This window comes from Pyrgilauda ruficollis, unplaced genomic scaffold, assembly GCF_017590135.1.
Source record: "Pyrgilauda ruficollis isolate IOZ18807 unplaced genomic scaffold, ASM1759013v1 scaffold6, whole genome shotgun sequence".
Taxonomy (NCBI): domain Eukaryota; kingdom Metazoa; phylum Chordata; class Aves; order Passeriformes; family Passeridae; genus Pyrgilauda; species Pyrgilauda ruficollis.
In genome coordinates, this window is record NW_024527710.1 from 12,947,319 (window position 1) to 12,960,339 (window position 13,021).

The 13,021-nt window shown below is 36.8% G+C and overlaps 1 protein-coding gene across 1 annotated transcript in view; it reads right to left on the reverse strand.

Annotated features, from left to right (window-relative positions):
- The window catches only part of AGBL4 (AGBL carboxypeptidase 4), a gene marked incomplete at its 5' end in the record, with an annotated part of 879,139 nt that overhangs the window by 850,403 nt on the left and 15,715 nt on the right, over positions 1-13,021 (reverse strand). Inside the window, one exon of the mRNA XM_041483183.1 lies at positions 12,395-12,517. Coding sequence (XP_041339117.1) covers positions 12,395-12,517 — 123 coding nt within the window. The remainder of the gene's footprint in view (positions 1-12,394; positions 12,518-13,021) is intronic.

The window sequence follows — 13,021 nt, forward strand, 5'->3', positions numbered from 1 at the left end:
GTTTTGGGCAAGAAACATTTCATGTCAAAAAAAGAGCATGCAGACTGAATAAGGACAAACATCAGGACAACAGCTCTGGATCCCAGTTCCTTTGAATCTTAAATATATATAAATATAAATTAAGATATTTAAGAAGAAATAAAATAGAAAGCATTTTGGAAAGGCAGATTTACAATAATCTTTCAAGGAGGGATACTGGTAGAGGAAATTGTGAAAATGGGAAACCTTGACTAAAATAAAATGGACAAAATGTTTACTGATGGAAATTAAATGCAAATATGAAGGAAGGAAATAAATTGACCACTAAATCCAAAAGGATAAAGAAGAGCACACAGATGGGAATAATGAAAAACAAAACAAATGCTAATGGCAGACAGATAACATGGAGTCCTAGAGGTGATAACAGCAAGATTTAATTCGATACAGCAGTTAATGTACAGGCTCAAAGAGTGAGGCTCAACATTCTCTCAACATACAAAAGATACTTTAGCAATAACATTTACACAAATGCAGAGAGTAAAGAGAAACAACAGACAGGACAGCATAGAGATAATCAAGTAAGAGGATAAGAAGTGTCTGGGATGAGTGAGAATCACCCTGAAGCTACTGAAACAGAAGGGCCACTGAAAATACAGGCAGTAATAACCAGAAGTCAAGTTCCAACTTGCTGTCAGCTTTTATTTCTCAGACAAAAGCATAAATTAATTATAACATTGCTGCCCCATTCCTTGTCTTAACTTTACTTTTAGTAAGGAGCACAGCTACCATCCATCACCCAGCGGGCTCAGGCACAAAGCTCTGGTGTTCTGACAGCAATGGATCTGTAACAGCACAAAACTCCAGACTGAGCTCACCCTCTCAGAATTCATCCAGTCTCAAGACATTTTGGGCTGTGCTAACACTGCCAAACAATCTAATTTAACTGTACCTATACAAGAGGTACATCAGCCCAGTGCAGGTACATGGGCAGTTTTATGTTGCATTGAAGGTACTTCATTACAACTTAACAGCAATATGAAATATATACGTAAAGCCTTATATAATTGGATCCTAATATAATAAAAACTGCAAGTGAGAAGAAAGACCAAAAAGGAACACAAGTGTCAAAAAGAATTCTTAGTCAATCATTCAAAAAACTCACTGTGAACATAATTTCTTAAGCTGACCACCAAAATGCTAAAAGGAAAAGGAAAAAAACCTTAGATGTATTATTCCTTAGCTCTCCATATTTTATATTGCATTCATGATAAAGGCTTAAAAGTTTTTCACATCAGAAATATGACATTCACTTACAATGTTAAAAAAGGCTACTAAAAATGAATTATTCATAATGTAGTACAGTAGCAACAATAAACATTCAAACCAATTTTTTTTAAACAGAATAAATTATTCTTCTTATGAAAAAGCTACGGTTTCAGATGAGAAAAAAGAGATGTGATTCCACCAGAAAATGTTAGAACATAATAATAACCCTTAATATATTATGGTAATTTACCTTCACATTATGTTGTTGTAGTAGATACTGGAATTCCAGTAGCTGTCTAAAGAACACACAGTGATAATTTATGGTTTGTTCCCAGTTTGTTTTCAGAAATACAAACACTAAATCAAAATTAGCATGCTAAAGGCTGAACCTAGAAGGCAATTAGGTTACTAAATAGCATCAATAAATGCAAAATGAAGCTCTGCATGTATGCAAAATAACGTGTTTCTCACCTAATAACTTGTATCCAAATTCCTGTTAGGCTAAGCAAAAATTTCCAAAATATTTTCTCCTGAAATCAGACAGTATCCATCCAAGAATAAAAATATTTTTTGTTTATGAAACACCTCTTCTGAAGTATGTTTTCCAGCCAGTATTCTTTCAAAAGTACAGACCACTGTTTATTTCACAGCATTTTGTCTCTTCTTGCATTAGAGTGGCAGCTCAAACAAGCAAAGATCTTAATTTGGCTTGTTAACTTTGGAACAGCAGGCAGTTGAGAATTTTTAAGTGATTTAAAGAACAACAAGAACAGAATCTATCTGAAGTGTATTCTAATTTCAGGGCAAAAAAGAGAAAGTGTTAACCTTGTAAGTGATCACTTAGGGATTTCTGGAGATTGTCTAGTCCTAGAAGAGGGTCAGCATGAGGAGGCTGCTCTGAACTGCATCTGCCCAGGTTTTGAACGCCTCTGCAGATGGAGAATGCACAGCCCCACTGGGCAGCCTGTGCCACAGTCTTCAGCCACTGGGAAAAAAAATCGAACATGACCACAAAAAGGGTAGGATTTACAAGGAAAGGGTGCAGGAGCTGGGCCTGTTCACCCCTGAGAAGACACGACTGAAAGGGGCCCTCATCCCTGTCTGTCAGCATCTGCAGGGAGGGATCAGAGCAAGGACCAGGCTCTGCTCTGTGGTGCCCAGCAATGGCACAAGAGGAACAGGCAGAAACTGATGCACAAGAAATAGAAATTCCACCTGGGCATGAGGAAGAATTTTCCTGTGCAGTGACTGAGCACTGGAAAAGGATGCCCAGACAAGGTGTGGAATCTCCCTCACCAGAAATATTCCAGAACTGTGTGCATCCAACTGTGTGCCATGTGCTTGAGCAGGAGGGTGGAAGAAGGTGACCCACTGTGGTCCCTTCCAAGCATCCTGTGATTCTGTGAAAGGTATTCCTGTATCTGGGGCTGGGAAGGAAGTACATGGAACATTGTTCTCCCAGCTGGTGCTGCCTGAGCCCTGTCCTGAGCCCAGAGCAGCACCACATGTTGTGGTCACACAGCGACAGAGAAGCAGCAGCTGAGCACCACTGTGGCCATGGCCAGCGACCCTTCCAGGGGGGCTCACATGAACGTTTCAAATGGTTCTTCTCTGCTTTAGTCCCTTTCCTTCTGCTCCCCTGTTCTTTACAGCATCCCTGTTTGATCAAATCTAATAGACATAGTACAAGATATTAAATTTCCTACATTTCAGTCTGAATTTGGCTCACAGATCTGATGCAAAGCACTCTCAACTTTCTCAGCCATTTTGCACTCATTTCACACAGCTGAAATTCACTACAAAAGGCACTAGGCAGTCAAGAACCAGGGCTTTTGTGTTCCTGTCCTCTGCAAAACAGGGATAATATTACAGGTTACTGAACTAACTGAACAAAATACCACTATTTAGTCAAGCAGAATATTTCAGTGTTCTCCCAAGATGAAAACAAAGCCTTTCCAATACCTCTTAGCTCCCAAATATTTACTGTTCTGATGCCACTTTCTCTTTTATTCTGAGTACAGCCACTCCTTGTGATAGTCTATATAGCACCATCTGCATAAGCAGAGTAAAGAACACTTCAATTTCTTCTAGTTCTGGAGGGCTCTGATTTCAAAAGACAGAGGTTAAGCATATAAACAGGACAGTAAAGGCAGAGCACTACTTTCAGGAAATAGCAAGGAGCAGCATTCCTGGCAAAATAAACAACTCCAGAATTTTTCCACTGGCACTGCTCTACATTGTATTTTCCCTGGGTTTGAGAACCCAGCAAGATGAAATTTGGGAAGGGTGGTTGGCAGCTCTTTTAAAGGCTCAAAATCAGATGAAAAACCTAAGGTACAGTTAAGGTCTGCACTGCACCCATCAGAAGAGATTGACCTGGACCTACTAATCACTCAAAACTAACACGATTCTCTATTTTAAGAAGCAATTATTCAAAGCAATTATTTCCTTAGTCAGTTACTGAGGCAGAGGTCACCTGTTACTCTATAGAGTAGCCACAGATTTATTCAAATCCAGGGATTGTATATGAGAAGAATTTTGCATGTCCTCATTAGTGACTTCCAATGGTGTTAAAAAAATCTTTAGGTACAGCACAAACCCATCTAGACATTTTTCATTCATACTTTTAACTGTCCCAGACTTCTATTCTGTCACTATATATACATACCTCTATACATTCCTGATTCCTGATGTCACATTCATGTTCATATTAACATGTGCAATTTGAAATAAACACAGCTGCATTTATGTCAATGATTTTATATTCAAATATATCTGATTATGCTGAAATAAACACAGCTGCATTTATTTCAGTGATTGTACATTCAGATAAGGATATTTGTTCAGTGTAATGTAATGTTCCTTCACACTGGCAGGGACATTGCTATTCTTTCTTGTATTTCCCTCTATCATTTTTCCAGATGGAAAATTTTGAACAGAGCCAGAAAAATGGAAACTGGAAAATTTATCTCAGAACCTGATATATAAAAAATGCTTTTGCTTATTCTCAAAAATTACTTAGCCACCTTTATATAAAGCATCTTTGTTGTTGAGGGTCTTTTTTAATTCCTTCTCTGTCAGAGAAGAAGCTTACAAAAATCCCATGAAAACTTTTAAATCTGATGGAAATCTAGTATCAGGAATGTGCAAAATCTTAAGAATAGATCTGCATCAGGTCTGTTTCTGGACAACACCACCTTCAGCCACTGTCCTCCTTAGAAAATAGTTTGAATGGAAACAAGAACTGTAAGATTTTCCTTCCCGTTATTTGATCAAAGTATAGTTTTCCATGACGTTACTTTTGGCTTGCAACTATAACCTCAAATCTGTTTTTAGAAAATAACACAACATTATTAAATGTACTAACAGGGATTAACCATTTAATCAGATGTATCTATCAGGTGAGATCAAGGTCCAGCTCAGTAACTGCCAGAAATGGATCCCTACAGAAGAGCATAAGAAAAACAACAATCATTGGAAAACACTTCCCAGTATAATTCCCTAATTTACAAGGCACAGTTTATGAACCTTCTGAGCCAGAAATGGTGTCAGTGTTTAGTAGCTCAACTGATCTTTCTTTCCTGGGCTTGTCAGTTGGTTTTCTTATTGAAAGCATGACACATGTCAAGTTTTAGCACCTACAATGTTCTGCAGGTAGAAGTTCCACAGCTTAATTAAACAATATGTAAGGAATCATTCTCCTTTGTTTGCTTTCAACATATTAACTGCTAGTTTCATTTGATGGTCCTCAGTTTTTTGTACAAAGATAACAGACAGGGAAACACTGATATTTTAACTAGAAATCACGATTTTGCAGATCTTTAATATATTATTCCTCAGTTGCTTTTTTCCCAGACTAGGGATCCATACTGTATTTAGTTGTTTCTGATACGGAGACTTGAAAATCTTCTGTGAGCTTACAATATCTGATCACAGACATTTCTGCTTTTGTTTCCAGTTGCTCATTCTGGTCCCTTGCAGGTCAGTCAAAGAGCAAATCAACACATGTGCTTTAATACCAGATAAGGAGATACAAACACGAGGGAAGAGGGAGGAAAGGATTGGTCCTGAAGAAGGTAGTGTGAGAATAAGATGGTAAACTGACTGTAAAAATCATAATTGTCACAACAACTGCAATTAACATCCTAATTCTTTACTCTCATTGTACAGTAATACTTCCTGCATTTTCCTTAGTTCCATAGGTCATTAATATCTATTTTCCACAAGTTATGCTATCTGACTAATGCCATATGTGTTGGCTGGTATCACATTGACATCAAGCACTCCCCATTTGTAAAAATGCCTTCCATCCTATGTCTGTTTAGATATTTAAAAGGTTAATATTTAGTTCCATTTGCAATGCTGACCTAGCAAGAAAGAAATTAATTTGGCATTACAGCAGTAACATCAATTTCCCATGTAACTTTAGTAATGCATTTACTGGAAAGAGATTAATATCAATTCCATAAATCATTCACGTGCTTTTTCCGGAGTTTGAGACATCTGAGTAACGTCATATATGTTAACTGATAGCACTCTGTGCATGCTACATCCATTAATCTATGCCTAGTGTCATCATTAAAACACACAAAAAAATTAAAATCAATCCTTTGCTCTTTTTTTCTGACTTTTAACTTGCAGTAGTCCAAAGGTATTGATACTCTGATAGAGTAACACTGCTCTGAACTGGGAACAGACATGTTCAGAAATGGGAAACATTTGCTAAATTATCCCTACTGGCAGCAATAACCACTTCATGCCTTCCTGTGAAATGTAGCATAAATTACTGTCAAAAAATAAGGAAATAACTCAAATGTTTCATTAATCAGACACCTTGAAGCCCCAAAAGCAGGCTGAAAACAGACATCATTACTGAAATAACACAGAGACTTTCATTCCTTTGTTTCTACTTTACAGATGAGCATCCTTGTAGAAGTGAAAGCCACAACAGTTCCACCTCACTTAGTGATTCTAGATACACATGGCACATTATAATACAGGAAATTTGGAATATTGACTAGTTTTTGCTCCAAAACACAGTTTAGCCTACTACTAAAAGTGTTTACCCTGGCAGAAAGTATCCTTACACAGCTTTTGAACTCTATTTCTACTGATGTGCCATTATGCCACTTGCCTGTATTGCTTTAATCCTGTTCTAGGATATCATCGCAGTGCTGCTGAAATCAGGGGCAAGAAGGGTTTTTCTGTTCATTTAAACATAAACACACAGAGGGCCAGATTGATTAATAACTTTGCAAGCACATTACAATTCTATGTTAGATGGCAAAAAATACAACTATTTCCTACGTTGGATTTCAGTTTTTCTTTGAGCATGATACTTAACAGTACCATCATCTGTGTTGTCTTAGTTTTCATTTTTAAATTTTTACAAACAAAAATGTCCATTTCAGAAAATGCTTTGCAAATCAAATTTTACAATATTTTACTAATCACAACTAAGATTAATCACCCCTAATTTTAGCTGTCTAAAGTTACATGTCAAGTCTTAACAACTGGGACAGAAGCAGCCCCAAAGGGCAATCCATCCTATATTATCTGTGCTTTTGTTCAGAAGATATCTTTCATGGTAAAGCTCAATGGCCTATTTCACGCCTCTAAGTGGTTACAATGAGATCAGCGGAATTACAATCACTTATTGCAATTTTGAGTGTTGTGCAAAGTGTTTTATAAGTACATTATCCTATTTTTGAAATATAGAAGGATATTTAAAACCTTAACAAAAATGATACGAGGGTACTTCTCAGTCATATGAGATCTCTTAATACATTGTAAGTTTTAACTTTTTCCAACTGATTAATATCATTTGCAATCCGTCAGCACTGAATTTTTTATCAGGTTTCTAATGCAAGATATTTTACAAACCTGCTGTAGGAAAAGACAAACTAATGTTTGTGAATCATTTTCATTGCAAGGTGGTGGTACAGCAGTTAACATAATTTGAGGCATACAGTAATTGAGATTGAATCTAAAATTTTACAAAACTTTAATTACAATCTTTTGAACATAAACCACAATACAGAAATTACCCAATCATAACATTTTTTCATAAAAAAAATAAGAATTCATCCAAAGGATAGAAGATTTAATGACTCTTGGCGGAGTTCCACTTTTTGGTTGAAATGAGAATAAAAGCAGACAGCAGCTTCATTTCTAATTTCAAGAAACACAGTATTTTTTAACAGTTAAACAGCATTATATTTGATTAACAAGCCAAAATATATATTTTCAAAGCCTTATTAAAAGCCCCTGTATTTAACAGTGTGAATGCTGAGATTTACGAACCTCTGCGAGCCAACACTGCTCCTTCAATTCTCAAAAGTAATTATAAAACAAGCAATTTGAGCCACAAGCAGCAGAAACTGTCGAGCTTGGGGTTTTTAACCACGCTCACAACACATCACAGTCTGCAGCCTGACTCCAGCTCCCTCCCATATTCCCTGTGCCATCCCAGGCCAGGCAGGACTGGGGTGCACCCTCGAGTATGCCAGAGCCACCAACCAACCCATCCCTGGGGACTGGCAGCCCAGTGACACCAGGAAAAAGGAACATTTGAACCTCCTCAGCATTTTTCTGCAGCAAAGCCACAGCTGGCAGTGTCAGCCCAAGTTTTTCATCTGCCAGTTCTCTCCACGGAGAGCCCAGGGAGGCAAAAGCTGGAGAACAACCAGAGCCCACCTCAGAATCACTCTGCGATGGAGCCAGGATGGCAAATGGTGGCTACACCCAGCAAACAGCCTTGGCACAATGAGAAAAAAGGTGGAGCTTTTTATGGGCTGAGCAATTTGGTTTATGTTTTCTCTGTTCACTTTGCAAAATACATATAAAAAGCTTCTCATGCATCATGTTAAATTCACTAAAAATTTGTGACCTCATGCAGAAGTAGAGCTATTGCAGATATGTAAGCTCCCAAAAAAACAACTGTCTTCCAGCACTGGAGGTATCATCTCCAAAACCATCTCTTACAGTTAAAATGACTAAGCAGATAAAACAGCTCTTAGTCATAGTACAGAATAGACTGCTGACTTAATGGATGCCATCAGAAATCACAAGCACTAAGGAAACACAAGACAGTAGGGACAGCAGGCTAAACTAAACTTTGAAGTCCTTTAGATAAAATGTCTGAAATACCAACTCACCTTGAGTATGAAATGCCAGATTCCCTGAGGAACATGTTCATATCAAAATCTGGGCCCTCCTCAATCAGGAAGGACTTCTTTGCATAGCAGAAATGAATACATCCTTTTACCCAGAGCACTATAATTGTGCAAAATTCCCATTTTGACAGAACAGTAGATGATGAGAGGTAAGCATTTGTACAGTTGTGCATTGCTACTAAACTGAAACTGTGTTAATAATTTAATGTGTTAATGAATATTAGGAAACAGAATTACAACTGACCATATGTATACATTTAAAATGTGGCATTCCCTTTAAATTTGTACTGTGCATAGGTAGCTGTGCTTCCATTTTTCCCTGAAACTAACTCGTGTTTCTTGTGAAAACTGAAATTATCCAAAAAGTATGGTGTGGTATGCAAGAAATCTGAATTTTCATCAGTTTCTTTCATGCTAATGATAAATCAATGTAAAAACTTTCTTTTGGCTGTATATATTCTTAAATATTAATAAAGATAACGAGGAAGATTCCGGGCAGAATATTAGCTTGAACTATGGGAAACACAAATTCCTCACATATTTGTAAGTTGCTAATTCTCCATCTTCTTTATTCCTCTGTCAGTTATTAATATGACAAAGGGCTGAGGCACCTTTCTTCATTTTCAGTAATTGCATTTTTTTTACAGCAATGATTTTTTTCCCTAGTAATAGATTCATTAAGGGTAAGTAAAGTGCAAGGAACCAGCTGGTTTAGCTCCTTCGGAAAAGGACCTGGGCAGTATTAGGGTTCACAAGTTTTATAGAAGTCAACAGTACCATGCTATTGTGAAAAAGATTGGACTGTCACGTTGCAGAAGTAAATAGATTGCAAGGCATGTCATGTAATAAACTCTACATAGGATTGGCACCAGCTTATCTGAGTATCATGCTCACCTTGGACCACTGCCAATCAAGAAAGGCAGAAAACAGCTGGAGATAGGCCAGAGGAAATAAAAACAGCTGGAGATAGGCCAGAGGAAATAAAGAATGAGAGAAAATTTGGAAAATGTGAGCACTAAGGAACCATTGAAAAAAATAGCAGTTATTTAACCTGAGGAGGGAAAGGCCAAGGAAAGATATGATAGCAGCTTTCCATTAAGTCAAAGAAAAAAGGAATAATCTGCTTTCTGTGCCTATAGGACTGGACAAGAATTAATGCCTTTTTGGTAAGAACATTTCTACATAGAAAGAAAATGTTTCTTATATTGAGCAAATTGCAGTGTTAGAATGGATTGCTGCTTTCTCATTGAAACTCACTGAAAGTCTCTGAAAAAGATAAACATCTGTCAGGAATGGCAAAAATAGTTTATTTTACCTCTCAACAAAGAATGGCCTAAAAAGAAATCCCAATGCCCAATTCTATTTTTTATGATTTTTTGAAAGCACGGCACTTCAAAACAGCAAGCTGGACGTTGATTTCCAGAGTACATAAAAACACACCTCTGTCTCAGACAAATTCATACTTTTCAATGCTATTTAATACAATAATGATATCAATAACAAAAATGAAACTACATTAAATAGCATTTCTTCTGCATGTATTAATATTTTTCCTTATTTCTACAAGTTTAATACTCCTTCTCTATTCTGAAATCTGTTTACTTCCATTTCTACAATATAAAACAGTCATTGAAAGATAGATGTTTTCTTTCTATCAACCAGACTTTTAAAGAAAACAGAGAATACAGCCAAAAAAAAAAAAAAAAAAAAAGAAGAGCCACTTATGGAATTACATTTAACACAACTTCTATTTTAGAATCACAGAATGGCTTGTGTTGGAAGGGATCATAAATATCATTTGTTCCAACCCCCCTGCTGTGGGCAGAGCCACCTTCCACTAGACCAAGGTGCTCAGCTTCTCTGGGCAACCTGTGCCTCCCCAGCCTCATTGTAAACAATTTCTTCCTCATAGCCAACTTAAATCTACCCTCTCTCATTTTAAACCCCTTTCTCCCCGCCCTGTCCCCACAGGCCTTGGGAGAAAGTCTTTGTCCACCTTTTTTATAGACCCCTTTTACATACTGAGTGGCCACAGAAGTCTCCTCAGAGCCTTCTCTTCTCCAGGCCAGCCAAGCCCAGTATTCCCAGCCTGTCTCCATAGGAAAGGTGCCCCAGTCCTTGGAGCATCTTCGTGGCCTCCTCTGGGTCCCTCCAGCAGGTGCCTGTATTTCTTGTGGGGACCCCAAAGCTGGGGGCAGTACTGCAGGAGGGGTCAGTTTTACCACCTGTTCTTTGAAAAAGGTAATTTCAATAGGATATTATAGCTAAGGCAGTACTCAAAGAGCATCTAAACAATCTTATAAATGTTGTATCCTACTGTTTGGACAATAGGGTGGGATAGATTTCATTATTAACAACAATTTCAGAAGTTATCCAATATCAGTTAATTTGCTTTGAGCAGTAAAGGTACTCTAAGCAATTACTTGGCTGACATAGAACAAAAGATGAAGTGAATTTACATATGAAGTGTACACAATATTACTCTCACTCTTGCTAATACATTATCATCATGAGAAAGTAAATGAAGGTATTAATTTCATTCACATTTGTGTTTTGGAAATGTCTGAATATGCAAAGCAACATCACAGCCTCATCATGCTACAATGTAAATAAATACAGTATTTCAAATAGCACCTGCTTCTATCATATTCTATTATAACCAAAGTATGTAAACCATGAACATTACCTTTGGACAGAATAAACATTTTAATTTAAAATATAATTAATTCCATTGTTCAAAAACTGGAATTAAACCATCATGCAATGACTCACAATACTTCACAAATAATTTGATGACTGCTACTGATCTTTTTCATTGCAGAGAAGTTTAGCACAATAAAGCAAATTTCCCAGCTTGGCCATGATTCATTTCTTAAGCTGTTTTCTGATACAAAAATGCAAAAACCCCACATAACTATTATGAAATAGCACCCAAAGTATGTTTAAAAATACAGAACTATTGTCTGAACCTTCAGAGACACACCTTAAAAAAAATACTCTTTATTGTTCACTGCATCATTTGCACTTTTTACATAATGTAATCACGGGATTTAAATAACTCAATATTTATCCAGGAACTGGCAGCCAGTATTCTACCCTAAGGGATGTAACTCTTTATAAAAAGCTCATTTTACAAGACACTAGTTTTGGCATTACCATCACCTCTCACATAAACCATGCTGAAAACTATGGTTTATCCTGCCAAATGCCTTTCCTGCATATGGTGTTTAACAGTGCTCTGTAGGTCTGAAAGCCAGTAATAATAGATTTAAGCTAAAAATCTGGTAGCACACATGTATGTAACACAAAAATTTAAACAATGCTACATTTTCATGGATATATTTACCTACATAGTCCACATGCATATAAGCAAATAAAATTACTCTTTAAATTAATGTGCTAACTATAACTCCTGTAAAAATACTTTCTCTTTCAGTTTCCAGAAGCTTCCTGAAGTTTAATTCTCCTATTGACATCAGAGGCAGAACTTCCATTAACCTCAGCAATATAGGATCAGGCCACAGGAAATCCAAAGTAATATATTTAAAGACAGCACATACACATTTTTAAAACTCTCTAATTATGCAAGGATGGGCTTGGCACTTTACTGGGTTAACTGCCCCAGTAAATTTCTAAATTAAAATTTTAAATAGCACATTTTAAATACTACATCATAAATACATAAATACTACCACATAAATAATGACAGAATAAAATCCAGTTATGTGTCGACATGTGGTTAAAGATGGACCTGATGAAATTTTTATTGTAGGCAACAGCAAACTTCACAACCTTTTTGACATTTGAAGTCTGATTTGAAGTCATACTGTGACTGAAGGGAATCAGCTAAATTTGTTAAGTAGTATTTAATGTAAATGTTCTTTATAATTAAGACACTTCATAAAAAGATGAGTGATGGAGTTTAAAGTGTTAATATATTGACAACTGGGTAACATAATGCTGAAAATACTCACCACTTTCAAAACAGGCATCAAATATAAGATGTCCTTTTTTGGGCTGTCCGCAGTAACCAGCTGGGAGAACAATGTACTTGCTCACGTTCCCTGCTATGATATCATCACTTCCGATGGCACTGCCTGTTGCAGTAAAATGGAAAAAAAAAACCATGAGCATAAAACAAAATATATTTAATATATAAAAAACAGTAGAAGGCTACTTCCCCACACATTTCTACATAAAATAAAATTTGCACAATTTAACATCTGCACCAGTAAATTCATTCTTTCTTTTCAAAGTGTATATAAGGTTTTTGATATAATAATGGAATAATCTGTTAAAGCCTCTCTAAGGGACAAACCACCCAGCCTGGTTTCTTGCATGTTTATGACCTGTGGCTAAGCCCTCTCAGATGCATTAGTCTGATATTGAGCTGGATCTACTTCTTTCAACAGGAACTCTCTAGCTCTAGATCCTGCTGGATTCCTGGAACTGAACTCCTCATCAGGTTCTTTATCACAACCCTCAGAAGCATCTTCCTCTCTATCAGCATTAATGGGATCTTCTTCCTCTATCCTGCTGCCTATTTTCATGCATCTTAAATGAACCTAGAACCTTTAAGACTGTTCAGTCCCACTCATATT